The sequence below is a fragment of the Rhamphochromis longiceps genome, linkage group LG20 (genome assembly GCF_057381845.1).
Source record: "Rhamphochromis longiceps isolate RC_006_pf linkage group LG20, R_longiceps_female_GT1.1, whole genome shotgun sequence".
NCBI lineage: Eukaryota > Metazoa > Chordata > Actinopteri > Cichliformes > Cichlidae > Rhamphochromis > Rhamphochromis longiceps.
The window spans coordinates 32,332,314-32,349,968 of NC_140576.1; the positions used below are offsets into that span (position 1 = coordinate 32,332,314).

The following is a 17,655-nucleotide window of genomic DNA, read 5'->3' on the forward strand; positions in this document are numbered from 1 at the left end:
GAATGCACCTGAAATCTCTGTAGGCAGTGCTGAAATTAGGTCAAAAAGAGCTCCAGACGGGTGAATTGCTACCTGAAATGTCACATGAAATGGTAGCTGGTGTGTAGGCAGTGAAGCATAATAAGTAAGCAAAGAGTAAGAAGAGGCAAGGCAGGATGAGAGGACTTTAAATATCACTGTGGCCAGTTATCCTGTGACCCCGTTTCAGTTTCCAAACCATAGCAGGTCTTATTAGCATGTTGTAAACCTCCCCTTTCATTCTTAGTGCTATCCAGACTACGTGATGCCACTTTTTCTTGGTTAATCATTTTTAGAGGTGTCATATTCCTTATGCTGAAAATCTATTCACACATCTATCAGTTCAGTATAATTAAAAGTGGAAGACATAGTATTTTTGAAGGAATATAGATAGTTGAATTTGTTTTCAAGGTTTGCTTGAAAGGAAGTATAGATTATCAAAATGAGATATGGAAATAGTCTTCAAAACCTTTCCACCTGTGTTTTCTGCAGGCTTTCGTAGCAAGGGGGTTTTATTGTGAAAGCACTGGCCGGAAGTCTTGCGTGTTAGCCCAACGCTGCTAAAAAATAAAGTCAGTGCATAATATTAGCTGCATGTTTTAAAGCTACACACAATAAACTTTCCTATATAATTCAGAAGTTATTTTCAGCTGACAGAGCCTGGACGTTTAGGTAACCTTGGTGTCATTTACCTGTGTATATAAAAAAAAAGGCTGCCCAATGAGAAAGCATGCCTGAAATAAAAGTAACGCCACTCGGTGAGTACAGATGCTAGCTAGCTAGCGCCTCAGTTCCGTCAACATTCATATTGTACATGAGCTGGAAAACTTTTAAGATCTATATAAGTATTTGCCTTGCTATGAAAAGAAACCACTTCGGGATTTGTTTGTATTTGGTGATGCTACTTAGCCTTTAAATCCTACCGCTGCGCACTTGTGTGTTTACTACCATTACTAAAGGAGTGTAATTCTGAACTTTTATCTTCTGTCCTGCCTTTCCAAGGTGCTGGACAGGATGTGGGCAGGAGCTGCATCCTCGTCTCCATCGGAGGCAAAAACATAATGCTGGACTGTGGGATGCACATGGGCTACAACGATGATGTGAGTGACATAATGCATTTGTTATAGCAAAAGCTTTTTTCTTTTTTTTTTTACCCTTATTGGTTTCCTTTATCTTATTGGTAGTTATAAGCACCCTGCACATAGCATACTGACAAGAATCCCAAATCAAAACCCTACATGAGACTTTGGCAAAATAAAAGACTCTAAAGTGAAACAGAAGTGTTTCAAATATGACAGCAAAAGTTAACACCAACTAGGCTGTTTTACACTGGGAAGGTTTACAAGACTGTAGTGAGATCTGCTGACAAAAAGACAGGAGGCAGGTCTGAAGAAGTTAAGATTTTCATTAGGATTAGTCCCACACACTGACACAAACACCTATCCTAATGAGGACACTAATGATATTTCTTATTTAAAATCAACAATAACAGAAAGTAAAATTGAAAATCAGCCCAAAGAGGCTTAAAGGGGGTCACCACAGTGATTCTACTTAAGAAGATAGAGAGAAGAGTCTGACTGCTCATCAATGCTTTCGTTACATGTTGAAGATCAGGCTCTACCTGCTGGGCCTGCGTCTGCATTCACTCAGCTTGAACATAACTTTGGGTTCTTCGTATTTTTGTGTTAGCCTGCTGTCAGCGGGATGTTTTCGAAGAACCGATGATGTGTTAGCAGTATAACACAGTTGTTACTGTCTTGGACTGTCTTTAGTCCTTACCATCAAATTTTTTGCAATAAAAGGACAAAGAGGGGCCATAGGGGGTTGGTGGATCAGACGGTGGTCTGAGGTCTGACGATCCCTGGTTTCCAAAACTAGCTTGTGGTATATGGAACATCACTTTTTGGGTGGAGAAGGAGCCTGAGTTGGTGTGTGAGGATGAGAGATTCAAACTTGATATAGTTGGACTCACCTCAGCGAGTAGCTCAGGCAATGGAACCTCTTGAGTTGCCCTACAGTAGGTGAGAGCAGACAGCTTGTGTTCCCTACCTGTACGTTGAGGTTTTCCCCAATGGATGAGAGGGTTGCTTCCTTGCAGCTTTGAGTCAGGGAACGCACAGTGACTATCGTTTGTGTCTGCGCACTAAATGACAGTTCACAATACCCAGACACTGAGTGACGTGGGACTCTGTTATTCAACGCTTACATTGGCAGTAAAGGTATGACCAAGCTGGCAGAGGTGGGCTGGGCTTCTCTGTGCAAACTGCTGGTATTTCTGTACATTCTGACTTGGAATGCATTTTAAACACAGCTATTATGAAACAGTCCTTCTAAGAAAGAGACTCTCCTTTTTAAATGCACTGTTTTCTACCTTTGAAAGAAGATGATTTCCATTCAGTAACAGTCCTATAACAGATTGTTTTATCATTGCAGAGACGTTTCCCAGACTTTTCTTATATAACACAGAACGGGCGTCTGACAGATTTCTTGGACTGTTTGATCATCAGGTTTGTTGTCTTATTTGTTATGTTCTTCATATTGCACCTTTTTTTAAATAATCTCAACCATGTGTGGAACATAGTACACCTTTCTACGTTTTTCAGCCATTTCCACTTGGACCACTGTGGTGCTCTGCCCTACATGAGTGAGATGGTGGGCTATGATGGACCCATCTACATGACCCATCCCACCAAAGCCATTTGCCCCATTTTACTGGAAGATTTCCGGAAGATCACCGTTGACAAAAAGGGAGAAACCAACTTCTTCACTTCGCAGATGATCAAGGACTGCATGAAGAAAGTGATTCCTTTGAACCTGCACCAGACTGTCCAGGTGCAGTGCTGACATCATTTTTGACCACACACGCACACATGTCTAATAGTTGCTTCTGCGCCAGCTGCTTCTTCTCTTTTGATGGCAATTCAAGCTGTTTTGTGCTGGTGGCAGGTGGATGATGAGCTGGAGATCAAGGCGTACTATGCAGGCCATGTCCTGGGAGCTGCTATGGTTCACATCAAAGTGGGATCAGAGTCTGTGGTCTACACTGTGAGTGTAAACAAGTGTGCACTCTGTCACAGTAGGTGAATTTATCAAGTGCAATCTGAGAATAATTTCTTTTTATTTTAGGGTGACTATAACATGACACCGGACAGGCATTTAGGGTAAGTGAACCTACTTGTTTGAGGTTTTTCTTTTAGTTATTTAACTCTTTAAAAAATAGATCATACATTTACAAATTTAAGACTGCCAGTGCCCATTTTGAATTTCTTAAAACCTTACTTTGAGTCGTTCCTAAAATCTTAACCCTTGGAGATCCCTAAAAAAGACATCCACCTTGGTCCCTAATGGACATAAATGTCCATTAGGGACCAAGGTGGATGTCTTTTTTAGGGATCTCCAAGGGTTAACTCTGATCTGCGGAAAAGCCTAAGATGCAGTATTTCTTTCTTGCTTTCATTCAGTAATTTTATTCTTCTGACAATTTGCGTGTTGAGGTTGACCCTCCATTAATGGCTTGTACATCCGTTAAATTGCTTTTTTCACAAGCGATGCGAAATAAAATAACTTCTGGATCAAAAAAATGATCAGAAGTTGAAAAATAAGCTGTAATTTTGGAATCCCATGGCTTTATTTTATTAATTCTGTTTCTTTTTTAAGCTTGAATCCTTTTCTTCTTTTGACTACACCCTTTTAGGGGTCAACACAGCAACTGAAAACATAAAAACTATTAAAGAACGTGTTAGTTGTACTAAACTATTCAACTATATGGGGAGGTTTTCAGTAATAAATTTCAATATTCAATAGAGGCCGGTCTGTTTGTTCTAAACAGTGTTAAAAAAAAAATCAAAGCTGGGATCTCACTGAGCTTATTTAAAGGGTAAATGTATTATTAGAAGCAGATTTCCTTTTGCAGCAGGACTTAGCAACTGACCACAGTGCCAAAACTACTACTAAAAGGTTTGCTAATCATGACATTACTGTCCTTGATTGGCCAGCCAACTTACATGACTTGAGAAAGGAAGCTGAGAAATACCTTATTCATGCAGATGAGCTTAAGTGCCACAAGCTGATCACTTGCACAGTATGCTGCATTGATGCAGTCATTCATGGAAAGGGATCCCCAACAGAGGGGTGAGTGGGTAAATAGCCCTATTTGACCGCTGCAGGTATTAAAAGCAACCCTTAATCAAACAAGTAAAGTGAACAGAAAGTCACTTTTAAGTATTTAAGACATGAAGGTGAGTGAGACCAGAAAATATAAACAACTTTTAAACATCAAACACCCAGATGAAACGGTTTCTTGTGAGGACTGCCTTAGGAGAGACAGACTTAAGAGTCACCTCTGCTGCAGAAAATGTTCATTAGGGGCTCAGACTTCACCAATTAATAGCAGCTCAGATCAGAAGGCACATCAATGCTTCCCAAAGTTCAGTCAGCGACAGATCTCCACATAAGCTGCAGGGAGGACGCTGTGTATATACTACTGAGGGAGACTAATTAGAAGAGAAGTACTGCCTGGACTAAGAAATACAAGAAATAGGCATTAGCTGAGTCAGAATCATGACTTCGGTCGAATGGGTCCCAATGTCAGATTTTAGTTACAGGCGAGTGAGGGACACTGTTGGTGACATATTTAAAAATGGCACGGCTGCCACGGCATTTTGATTGAACTTGAAATATTATGGCTTCCTGTTTGGGACAGACTGTCCAAGATGTTTATGCTTCAGTTTTGGTCAACGAAAGTTTACTATTTTAGTCTGTTACTCAGCACTAAAGGGCATATATCTGTACCAATGTATTGCAGTCACACATACTTACTGCTCACTTGATCTATGACCTTTCTATGTTAGCTTAAAGTCTTACTGAGTACAGCTTGTTTATTTTGTAAAGTGTAAGCCCCGCTGTAGTCAAAAGGGGTATAAAGCAATGTAATCTTTAGGATTGGGTTGCATAGATTATGAAAGATGTAGCTCCAGACTTTCCACTGTCTTCAAGGATGTTTAAATGACCAAATCAGTACTACTTAAATATCAACCTGGAGCCAGGAAGGTCTTAGTTTAGCATAAGCAGCAGTACAAAAAAGCTCAAAATGATTCAAATGTCTGTTACCTTCACCTAAAAAACAACTGTGCATGTATCTTTGTGGCCTAATAACTACATATATAAGGGAGGAAAGCACCAACGTCACTATTAGACATGCATATGATTACATAATCTGACCACAAGATAATAGCATAGATGAGTGGGTGATGTTGTTGTCTGCATGTCTCGCTTTTTGTTTCAGTTGGTTAGCTTACAAGACATTCAGCAGTAACAAGAAAAGAAAGTTTTCCTGGACATTGAATGTCTGGGTTGTATAGCTGGCCATTAGAGAGAATTTTTAAGTCCATTGCCTTAACTTTTTCTACACATACATTAAATACACACTTTGTTTAAACCTCTAGCGCCGACTGTATAAATCCACATTTGTTCATTTATTTGTTTTGATGTCTTTAGTTTTATTCCCTAATTAAAAAATAGAAAATTATAATTAAAACATCTTTTAATTCTTAGGTTTTTCCAAGCTTTTGACTGTGACAGTTTCATAATGCTGGTGTTGTAAATTCACAGTGCCGCGTGGATCGATAAGTGTCGCCCAGACATCCTCATCTCTGAGTCTACATACGCCACCACCATCCGTGACTCAAAGAGGTGCAGAGAGCGGGACTTTCTGAAGAAAGTTCATGAAAGCATAGAAAGAGGAGGAAAGGTAACGGTTAAAGTTTATTGAATATTGCATTTTTTGCGAGTAGTCGGGTTTTCTTCATCTTAGTATAATATATTTTCTAAGATCTTTTTTTTCTTCCCAACCTTCCAGGTTCTTATTCCAGTTTTCGCCCTCGGTCGAGCACAAGAACTCTGCATCCTGCTGGAAACATTTTGGTACAGATCTGTTTTAAAAGACTCTTCAGAAGCATTAGCAAGTGTGCCTTTTATCTCTGTTTGCTGTATGGGTTCTATTAAAAAGGGAGGAAGTCTCTGTGAAAGCTAGAAAGAAGAGAGCAAAGACAGTGATGCGTGAAGATAATCGCGGTCTGTTCTCTGGCTGAATGATATCAGATAAAGGCAATTTTTCTAGCACATAATTGTTGACATTCCAATTAAATAAAAAGTCCTTTCAGTGTAGAGTAATTGCACATGATTACAATACAAAAAGGGCTGATATTTGTCTGGACAGCTCCCTAAAGTAGCTGTATTCAATTTATTAAGCTTGATAGAATAAATGTGGCACATTAACTTCTTCACTGGCTCTTTGGACAGACGCTCTAATTGCCCCCTCTCACCACACAGGGAGAGAATGAACCTGAAGGCCCCAATCTACTTCTCCACTGGACTGACAGAGAAAGCCAATCATTACTACAAGCTTTTCATAACGTGGACCAATCAGAAGATTCGAAAAACCTTTGTACAGAGAAACATGTTTGAATTTAAGCACATCAAGGCTTTTGATCGCTCCTACGCCGATAATCCCGGTCCTATGGTGAGTCCCATTGTACATCAAAAGTATGCGAAGTTTCTCACTGAAGAGGTCAAAGTGCAGTGAAGTAAAATAATGTGGACACTTTCAGGTGGTGTTTGCAACACCGGGTATGTTGCATGCAGGTCAGTCTTTGCAGATATTCAAGAAATGGGCTGGCAATGAGAAGAACATGGTGAGTATTGTAAGGAAGTGGACAGCGTTTTTGAAATCTGTAACACTTAAAACCTAAAAGGTGTGCTTTTGTGTTGTTGTTTTTTAGGTTATCATGCCTGGCTACTGTGTACAGGGAACAATCGGTCACAAAATCCTAAATGGGCAAAGGAAACTGGAGATGGAAGGCAGAGCAACAGTAAGACTTACTTTATATTCTCAAGATGGAAAAAAAAATTAGGGGGTGAGCAGATAAAGTCACATCGTTTATTCACATCCTCCTCAGTCGTTCCATCCAGTCTCATTTTTCTGTGAACTCGGTTGTAGCAAAGATCTTAAAATGAGTGATTCCAAATTTTCCATTATATTGAGGAGAGTTTAGATGAGCAAGTATTACCACTTAAATAGTCATTTACAGCTGGGAAGATGTTAGTTTAGCTTAAAGATTAAAAACCGGACTTGCTATCTTGTCTCTGTCTAACAGAACCACTAAAGGCTCAAAATGGGCCTCTGGCCAGTAGCTGTAAACATAACCACCGCTAGTCTGCATATATTTAAGGCAATTGGTCAGTTTTACCTTACACAAAAAGGCTTCTACATGTACCTGTTCTTTCTGGCCTATTGATATATATATATATATATATATATATATATATATATATATATATATATATATATATATATACACGTATATGTATATATGTATGTTGGGGGAAAAAAACATCTGAAGCTTGTTATGGTCCCTTTCAAGCATGTACACAATTATATTTTCTGACCACTTCGCACTACATGTGAGTGTAGTGGCTAATGCTGTTGTCTGCACGTCTGTCTTTCATTTCAGTTGTTTTTCTCACAAAACCTTCAACAGTAGCATGAAAAGACAGTTTTACTGGGCCACACTCATGTTTGTCTGTGCCGTATCTTAGGGTTGGGCGATATAGCCTCAAAAGTGTATCGCAATATTTGAAGGAAATATGCAATACCACTTTCAAAGAGAAAAACATTTGTTTGAGTGCAGCTTGCAGGTGGCAGTATTTAAATAAATAAAAAATGAAGGGCATTTTCCATCCTCCTTTTCCATTTAGCGCCTGTCACTGATGATAGACTACCTGATTCAAAGTGTGAAGATATTGCCACAAGGTGCCAGCAGCAGCATTATAGAGTGGTGCAGCAGTATATAGACAGACACACCGTAAGTCAAATGAAAGCACAAAGCAGTAGTAGTGTTTTCAGTGGAAAAGTGTAACATGGCAACATAATAAAACTGAAATTGAAAATTATTTTTTACCCTGGGTGTCGTAACTTGGGTCGATGTTTTTTTGGATCGAGGCTCCATGTAACCGCATCAGTAATTTCCATCCACTGTTTGTTCTTGCTTGGCTGAGTCATTTGTTTACTTCGGTGCTGTTCATCACCACCTGCTAGCATCTCTTCCTCGTGTTCCTTCATAAAATCCACGGTAGCTTTTATAACGATAACGTTTATTTGGGTGAAAGAAGTTTGTTGTTTTCGCTTTTGGCAGGAAGACTTTCCTTACGTATTCCACAAACCCCTGTGCTTTGTTAAAGATCGCTGAAGTAGCTCCCTTTTTACTAAATTGTCCTTGGAAGTGGACACGGGGCTGATACAGATGTCAGACATCTGTGAGATTTTCTCAGATAATGTAAACGCGTAACAATATGACACTTTTATATCCCATAAAGGTTTATACTGGTATTATTGCAGAGAATATTATATGGCACAGCACTATCATGTGCATAGTATATGTACTGAGCTCTAAGGTTTAAACCACATAAACTTTTAAGTGACCTTGACCTGAGTAACAGATCACCATCACTTTAATAGACTGATGAAGCCTGCTGTGTTACATATGAGCCCTGTCACATCATTACACAGTTATTAGGGGACAAAATATTTCCTGTTAATGACGGGGTTTTGTTTTTGGGTTTTTTTTTTTTGTTCTTTAATGGCAATTTTTTTAATAATGTGTGTTTTCTCGCTTTTCTTGGAAAATAATTTACTCTAGTATGAGAGTAACGTTCGACCTTTAGAAAACGATACCAAAAAACAACAATAATGTGATATATTTTTAGTTTTTAATTGTTATGGTTATTATCAATAAGTTTTTTGGTAATGTGTCATGTATCTGGTTTTACAACAGCAGACCTTGACTGACTATAGTTTAGTTTAACAAAATAGTCAGACTTCAGATAGATACCTAAATTCATCCATTACAGAAAACTGCATAGTCATAAATAAGATTTTATTTTTTAAAGGTGAAAAAAATGATTGCCGAGGTGGCAGTATCTTACTGATTATCTGTTTATCTTTGCAGAAACTGTCAATCATTTAGAAGAATTCCACTGTTACAAGGACGATACACCTATAACATTTTCCACAAAAGTTTTGTTTTTATTGTTTTGTTATTGACTGTTGCTTATAGATAAATGTCACTCATTATTACCATTCCTAAAGTTAGCATGGAAGTAAAATGTGTCTTTTTTAGGTTAAATGAGCCATTCTTTATTGCTTTTGAGTAAGCTAAGTTAGATTAGCCTAAGAAACTAAGTTGCATTAGAAAGATTGTTCTGTTGGGTTAGACCTCTTTTAAATATTTTTGTGAAACTAGCCCTACTTTTTAAACTAAGCTTAGTTGCACCACCTGAAGGCAATAATGTCTTCTTTAATATCCTGTAAGGTCTCTGATCAGCATAGCCAACGCTCTACATTGCCTCTAAATCTCTCTGTGATTCTTACAGTTGGATGTGAAGCTGCAGGTTGAGTACATGTCGTTCAGTGCACATGCAGACGCCAAAGGAATCATGCAGCTCATTCGCATGGCAGAGCCTCGCAACATGCTGCTCGTGCACGGAGAGGCGGTAAAAATGGAGTTCCTAAAGGGGAAGATCGAGCAGGAGTTCAGTGAGTGCAGACCGTCCGCTCATCAGTAAAGCTTAAAATCAGTTAAACATGCTCACATTTAATGCTTCCCTTCTTTTAATGACAGGTATCGACTGTTACATGCCCGCTAATGGAGAGACAACGACTGTGACCACAAACCCTAGCGTTCCCGTTGATATCTCACTAAACCTACTGAAGAGGGAGATGGCTCTTGGAGGTAACTTGTTTTCTGTGGTAATAATGGTTTAGGTGCAATGTGCCTACTTAGTTTCACTTCAGATTTAGCTTTATTTGTCCTGAGATTGGTTGGCAGAAGACAGTTGTTCACCTTTTGTGCCACCTCCATTCAGAATTGTGACCCACATTAGCTGTGGTAATGGCAAATGTCATTTAAGTAAGTGGGGACATTACAACAGCAGCAGCTTTATGACTGTATAACTGTCACCTAGTTTTTAAGATTTCCAAGAACTGCTGAATTTTGTCCCAGTTCCTGGTATTTTAGACTTTAGTGCATTTTCTCTTTTGGAGTTAGTAAGTGTAAATCTTCAGTTCCTGATCAGAAGTATACCGTGATAACGAGGTAAAAGACTTACGGTCATAAATGGTCATTCATTAAAAAAAATATGAGTACTTCTGCAAGAGTAAAATATATAAATGCACAAAAACTAAAAGTATGTCTGTACATATTAAAAAAGAAACAGATGGTCATTGTACTCATTTTCTAAAATGTGAAATGTGGGATTAATGGTGGCCAATCTGTTTGTTGTAGCTCATGAGATTTGAAAACAACTTGTCATATTAAAAGATTCAACATCTAATTCCAATTAGATGTTGAATTATTTGCCCCATAAGCCTTGGGCTGTTCTTTCTAATGTCCACCTGGAATAAAAATATCCCCAAGTGTTGTGAGTAACCACTTCAAACTGTGAGGCCAAAATGAACAACCTAATACAAAAATAGAAAATCCTCCCGAGTGTCCACAGAGCTAACTGTGGACACTCGGGAGGATTTTCTATTAAGATAACTCATCTTACCACGAATACAGAGTGAGGTTACTGCTCAACTGAAGCAAATATTAACAATTTTACTTCATCAGTAAAAATAAATAAATACATTAAATGCTATAAACATTCTTTACATTAAACTACAATTTAACACAATTAGATTCACTATAAAGGAAGTCAAACAAATGCCACATTCATTCTAGTTATAGAAGGTGCCTCTTCAGTGAAAGCACCCTCCTTGGTAAACCTTTCAAAATGGCACTGGTTTTATAAGCAATAGTGCCTGGCCTCCAGAGAGGTGTACTATAAATCAAGTTCAACGTAACCAGGCTTTCTTTGTGTTTGCTGGCTTGATGATACCTGAAACCCCAGTTGCAACACTGGCTAGCAACCTTTTGTGTTAACCCAGGCTTTCTGCACAAAAGATCACATGGAAAAGGGGCCTTTGATGCACCGTTTTGCTCTAATTCTACACAGAATTGACAGATTGAGCTCCGCCTGCATCTGTCAGACATGTGTCAGAGGAATGGGTGACGGACAATAAAAAACATAAAGTAGAAAAAGTCAGCCCTGGAACCTCAAATAAAAGAATAATGAAGAGGCAGAATGCTGGCAGGAAATCATTAAACTTGTGAATTCATGTGGCGCTTCCAGACAGCTTCTAACTGAAACGCTGAACCTTCTCCAGACCAGTCTACATGTTCAGCATAAGTTACCATGGTGATCTATGTTAAAACTACCTTTGTGACACCCTTTACCCTCAGTTTACCTCACTAACCTATGAAACTTCCTCAGCAGACCACCTCTCTAGTTCAAAGAGGTTAATATAGGTTTGCTCACTTTTCTTGAACTTCACCCTACTGACAGCCTTTGTTGCAGGACTTGTATTGTTGTTCACTGTTTTGTTCATTTTGACCACAAGTAGCAGTTTATACAATGATGTATCTTATTTGCTGTGCTGTAGGGCCGCTGCCTGATCCCAAAAAACCTCGCACCATGCACGGAACGCTCATCATGAAGGAAAACGTAAGCTTCATGGTTTATAACATGTTTTTAGATTCTAATTTTTTTGAAACGCCAAAATATACATGAAGATCAAGATCTACCTTTAAGAGGACTCAATTTTGTGTCTAGTTATTTTAGAACTTGCTTTGATATATTTCAGTAACGTTGCATCACGTTGTGTGGTTTAACTTTAGATCTATGTACCTAATAAACTGGCAGCTGTATCCCTTTCATTTGTGGCGTGCAGTTGCTCAGTTATTATTTACTGTATAATGATAATTACCCCCTTGTGGCTTTCACTACACAGAGTCTGAAGCTGGTATCATCAGAGCAGGCCCTGAAGGAGCTGGGCCTCAATGAGCATCAGTTACGGTTCACCTGCCACGTGCAGCTCCAGGATCCACACAGCGACGCCGACACGCTCCACAGAATCTACACGCACCTTAAGAGGTGAGAGTGAGGTCACTAGTCTGCCACTAGCTAATGATTAATGCGAATGTGTCGGCCTTATTATCTGCTTGTTCTAAAGTCTGCTTGATTTCTCTCAGTATAATTATCAAATTAGATCATTTTGCTTTTCTTTGCCTCAGTGTGTTAAAAGGCTACACCATCCAGCACCTCCCTGATGGCACAGTCATCGTGGAGTCTATCGTCATCAAAGTCTCCTCCTCTGCCGAAGACTCCAACACCAAAGTCCTGCTGCTTTCCTGGAGTTACCAGGTGAAAACATGGACATTATTTTTGGAGCGTTTCGTTATTATTTATTCTTTTAAATGCTCTGAACAGCAACAAGATAGAGAACTGATAGACATACAGTGGGGTGGTAAAAAGATACATTAGAGGACTGCCTATGCAGTCGAAGCCTGGTAGTTCCCCTAATCATCTAGTTATTGAATCACTGTTTTGAGATATGAAATAATTTTCCAATGAAATTCTGTGAAGGAACAACAGGATGCTGGAAAACAGAAGATAGACATGTAACATGAGATATAATGTATATAGTGTACAGGAGATTTTATGCCATTTTTTTTGGACTTAAAAATTGAGAGGAGGTACTAAACATTTTAAAGAGGTCCAAATAGGGGCTCATATTGCAATTAAAAAAGTTATACTGACTTAATATGTCGGAAGATTATATATGATCGCTTGATCTTTATTAACAGGTTATAATTGAGCCTTTACTTAAAAAATCTTTCCTTTATCCAGCTGTCTTAGCTAATCCACCTCTTAAGTCTGACGTCATTAGCTCTTTCTGGGTCCAAACTCTTCTTCAGTTCCCAGATTCAAACAAACACTGTGGCATCACTGAGAGTTAAAAACGGTCCAGATTCTTTAATCTTCAGTAAAATGATCAGAGCGGCTGCTCTTCCAGGTGTTACAACAAAGTTATCATCCAGGCATCCATGAAAAAGAGGATTTACAAAGTAACAGAGTTAGAAGTTGGCAGGGTGTTAGCTCGATTGTTTCAATCTATTCAATTCAATTCAATTTTATTTATATAGCGCCAAATCACAACAAAAGTCGCCTCAAGGCGAGATGATACGCAATGTTCTGACTGAGGGATTTCTAAAAAACTAAAACGCACAGCTCTGGTATCACTTTGGACTTAAATGAAGACACTAATATATAATGGTGTGCTACCTGGTGGCTAGCTACAGAGCTTTGGTTAGGATATATAAACACATTAGCATAGTGAGGCTGGGGGATTTTTTTCCCCTCAATAAAAGTTCATGTGAGATTCCCGATGAGCAGAGATGACATGGCAGGAAAAAGATGCTGAAAATGAACCAGACTTCAGTCTGGGGAACATCTGAGGTAATCCATCAACAACACAAGGTTGGTCAGTGTAACTTTGCAGTCTGTAGTGAAATAATCAAAATCATTAGTAAAACCCCTAAAACATAGTCTTAAATATATTACTTCTAATTACAAAAAATAGATAGAAATTACCAACTTCTTCAAGAAATAACTTCTTGCTGCTCCTGTAGTTGCAGGATGGGGTAAAAATGACAGTCCCCGAGAGTTGTAGTGTTAAGGTCTATTTCTTTATAGGTTAACAAATATAAATGTGGTCTTAATGGTGGCTAAAATCATCGCTGCACTGACACACATTTTAAGGAAATGAAAGAAGTTGCGTGTGATATTTGAAAAACAACTTGAGCATCCTCCAGCTCTGTGGATTAGACGTAGTTGTAAAGTTTTGGTAATTCCAGTCTTCTTATTGTCTTACAGAATTAGATGTGCAGAACTCAAGCATAATAAATATTTACAATTTTACTTCAGCCAACTCCAAACTTTAAACTACAGATTAAACAACAGCAGATCTTGAAGACATAAAGGCTTGGATGACCTGCTCTGACCTGTAAATATTCTCGTTGTGGGTAACATTATATTTAGTTGTAACCTTGTTTATAATTTCTTTTTTTCCATTAACATGTAGTAATTTACCAATAAACAAACCTAACACAGACTAAAATCAGCTAAAGATGATTAGACTGATAGCTTTCTGTAGCTCAGTACATAATATAGTCGCCCTATCCAAAAGAAAAGCAAAAGTAAGTGTCACAAAGTGCAGTGGAAAGTGGCAACAAGGTTTCCTTTCTGCACCTCTGGTGGGGTATCGTGCCATGGAAAGTACCTTCACTGAAATTAATACAAAAAACAAATATAAATGTCATATTTCTGTTCTTGATGCTGCAGTTGAATAGAGTTTTTCCGGTCATGCCTTTTTGCACCTTCTTCTTAAATGAATCATGACTGTACATTAATTTCATCCTCAACCTGTGAGTTTCCAGTTTCCTCTTAAACGTTAATGTAAACTCGCTTTATTTTTTTTTTTTCTTTGAAAGAAATAAAAATCATTTAGAGAAAATAAATAAATTAAAATAAAACAATAAGTAGAAAGACTGCTAGAAAAAGAAAGGGAGATGCAAAACAAATGTGTTTACAAGTCATTTCTAAATCACGATGTCTTCTGGTCCAAAGAGTGAGCACGTAAATGTCACACTCAGGGTTTTAGGATGAGATTGGTCTCAAATGTTAACCTTTGCAAGTGTTAAAGACTCAGTCGTTTCGGAGGTGTTTGATATTAAACTTTACTCTTCCTGTTAAATAGAACTGGTGACTCACTGCACTCGGGGAAGTTTACACAAGTTTATTCCAACAAATGTGATGTGGTAGAACTAAAAGTGTGTGTTTGGATTTCATCTGATAAAATTAGAAGCAAGTCAAGGTTGGATTTAGTTGTTGTCGAACACCATGTGTGTGTGTGTTAGTTTGTATGTGTGGGGCTGTGGAGGCTAACGGTTCGCTATGAAATACCACCAAAACACACCTAAAGGATCTGGTCTAAATCTGGCATTAATCTTCCTGATCTGAAGTCACTGAGCTCTGTGAGGGACGTTTTCTTTGCTTCTGGTATAATTTATTTCCTGCTTTTTTTCCCCCCAATAGTCTTGTACAGCTCCTAAGGAATTTTAAATTCTAGTAACTTTATCTGGATTTTTCCAGTTTTTCAAGTTGGTGAACTGTGAATTTTGTAAATATTTTTTTAAAGGTGCACAAGTGAATTAAAGCTGGGTCACACTAATGCATGCAGCAGAAATATTCAAAGAGTTACAGTGCAGTCCGACAGCTCATATCAAGAACGAGGCCAACTGTATTTGCAAGATGTGATTTATTTTGGCACGTGAAACAAGGGATCCATTGTGACCGCAATGAGTGCAAGAAGATTGATAAAGGTTAATGTAAATATCATGGTTTACTGTCCTAGATCCTTATCAGTGATGGACTCAAGTAAAATTGGGACCGCAGTGCTCAGGAGATGACAGTTCTTCTGTTAAGATGTGCCTACACAGGCCTGATGGTGAGCAGTTCAGCCAGGGGGAGTGAAAACAGTCGCGTAGGTGGACAGTATGAGAGTAGGGGCTTTGAAAGTGAGAATAAGGGGAAAGTAGAAGGTGGGGAAACCAGCCTGTTAAACTCCGTCACAGTGGAAAGAAGAAAAGAGGTTTCTGTGGTTTTGTGCGTTCCGTGCAAAGAGCAGCGGGTAAAAAAAACAAAATATTCTACTGTGCATTTTATGCCTCTTTCTTATATCTTTTATGTCTTGCAACTTCAAGTGGTGTTGCACAGGTTCAACTAAGAAAGTTTTTATTTTTACAGTTTTTGATGACTTAACATATCGAATCTCTTTGATTAGTAGTTGAGGTGTAATTGAGAACTTTAGAGAACCTCAAGGAAGAAGGCTGAAGGATCCTTTTGATGACAGGAAAAGTATGGGTGTAATAAGACTTGCGCTGAACAATTAATGTTATTTATGAATTGCAAAAGATCATGTGCAGGAGGTCTTGGAGGGGGAGATTTGGGGAATTTTAGCCTTCATTTTGACAGGACAGGACAAAACCGGAGAAAAAAGTAGACAAATGGAAGAGAAATGGCACATAAGACATGTAGACTCAATTCCAGGTATCTGCAGTAAGGGTTCTAGTCTTCAGTACAATGGGTTACCAACTCAACCGGGTGAGTTGTAGTGGTAACCTCCGCTTACTTAGTTATAGACGATGAATCAGTTGCTTGTGAAGTGCTCTAAATTGCATTTTATTTTAAAAGTGTTATATAAATAAAGCCTGAGTGACTAACAGTAAAATTATTATAAAATTACTGTTTTAATATTATTTTATGTTTAATTTGACTTATTTGCACATTCTATGAAAACACAGTAAAGATGAAGTATCAAACCGTGCAGGGGAGGTTTGAAGCCAAATAATTCCTATGAAGATACCACCCTCTAAAAAACAAGTGGAAGATGTGTCGACAGTGTATTAATGTAAGATCCAAAATGTAATTATTGGTTAGATTCCCTTTGGAGTGTTTTTTAAAATGTGGTCTTTTCGAAGTTGATTGTAGGAATGTTGTTACTAATCCATGAAATGAAATCCAATGAGGTGTGCTTCAGAGGTTGACTAAAATTAAGACGTTTAAAGGATAAATACACATATACTAGATCATTTGAATGGTAAATATATTAAATAGTTTGTAAAATAATATGTTTTACCATGTTTTTGTTTCAGCTTCTCAAATGTCATGGTTTTCTTTTCAGTCTGTAATGTCTATTAAAACTGAACAACTCTGGTGTTTAGGACATTTTGATGAGCATTTTTCTTTTCATTTGGTCTAATTAACAATCTAATTATTATAAAATATAATTGAAGATTAATTGTTAACAAACAAGAATCATTAGCTACAGAGCAAATTCACTGTAATTTATCAGTGGAGCTTAGCACGAGTTAGTCATAATAAGATGGACCAGAGTAAGAAACAATTTATGTTTTTAATTGCTATTTTCATCTTTTTTTTAAATCTGTGGCAGGTGTTATTCTCTAATGTTAAGGACCTATAAGTAAGGTTTCCATCTGTGAACGAGGTTTTGGCCTTCAAAAGAAAATCATGAGAATTTTATTTCAAATATTTGGGGCTTTTATTTATTGATTTGCAAAGCATCGTGTTACCTGATAGAAGTATGTGCATTCCCTGTATTTCAGGCTATTTGTGCTTAACTGTACGCAGACCAATCATACTTTCATGTATAGCCAGGCCCTATATGAGGCTGGAAAACCCCGATGAGGTTAAAAGTTTGGAAACCCCTGAGCTACTTCCTTAAATCTAATTTGTGCCAAGCACAAACATGATGCTAACTTTCTTATTTCCCTAAAATGTTTGGTTTGTTTTCTTATCTTTCGTCAGGATGAGGACCTGGGGAGCTTCCTCTCATCCCTGCTGAAAAAGGGTCTTCCATCTGGAATCTGCTGAAGCAACTTTTAGCCTCAAAGGACATTCACACTAGAAGAAGCTCATTTTTAGTTAAAATCTCCATGCAAGTGCAGAGAAACTGAAATGTCTACATGTAAACTTCAACAAAAGAGCTGCTGCCTTTATACATGTAACACACAGAGGCTTTTTTCGTATTATTGACTCAGTTTGAGGAAAAAAAGACCATTTGAATTCTGTTTTATCCCTTTATTTTGATGCACAAATAAACACTTTTATCGAAAAGTC

The 17,655-nt window shown here is 38.0% G+C and overlaps 1 protein-coding gene across 1 annotated transcript; it reads left to right on the forward strand.

The window, feature by feature from the left end:
- Nucleotides 1-556: 556 nt before the first annotated feature.
- On the forward strand, nt 557-17,649 carry ints11 (integrator complex subunit 11). Its single transcript, XM_085394473.1, has 17 exons — nt 557-776; nt 1,021-1,118; nt 2,452-2,525; nt 2,622-2,850; nt 2,965-3,063; nt 3,145-3,179; nt 5,629-5,767; nt 5,876-5,940; nt 6,349-6,538; nt 6,627-6,710; nt 6,798-6,887; nt 9,448-9,610; nt 9,696-9,806; nt 11,558-11,619; nt 11,906-12,048; nt 12,189-12,318; nt 17,344-17,649. The coding sequence occupies exons 1-17, from the start codon at nt 749-751 to the stop codon at nt 17,407-17,409; spliced, it is 1,806 nt and encodes a 601-aa protein (XP_085250599.1). The 5' UTR covers nt 557-748; the 3' UTR covers nt 17,410-17,649.
- Nucleotides 17,650-17,655: the final 6 nt, after the last annotated feature.

Coding starts and splice junctions, on each gene's coding strand:
- ints11 (XM_085394473.1), top strand. CDS start 749: ATGCCTGAAATAAAAGTAACGCCACTCG. Junction 5,768..5,875: donor GCATAGAAAGAGGAGGAAAG/GTAACGGTTAAA, acceptor CCAACCTTCCAG/GTTCTTATTCCAGTTTTCGC. Junction 11,620..11,905: donor CGCTCATCATGAAGGAAAAC/GTAAGCTTCATG, acceptor TTCACTACACAG/AGTCTGAAGCTGGTATCATC.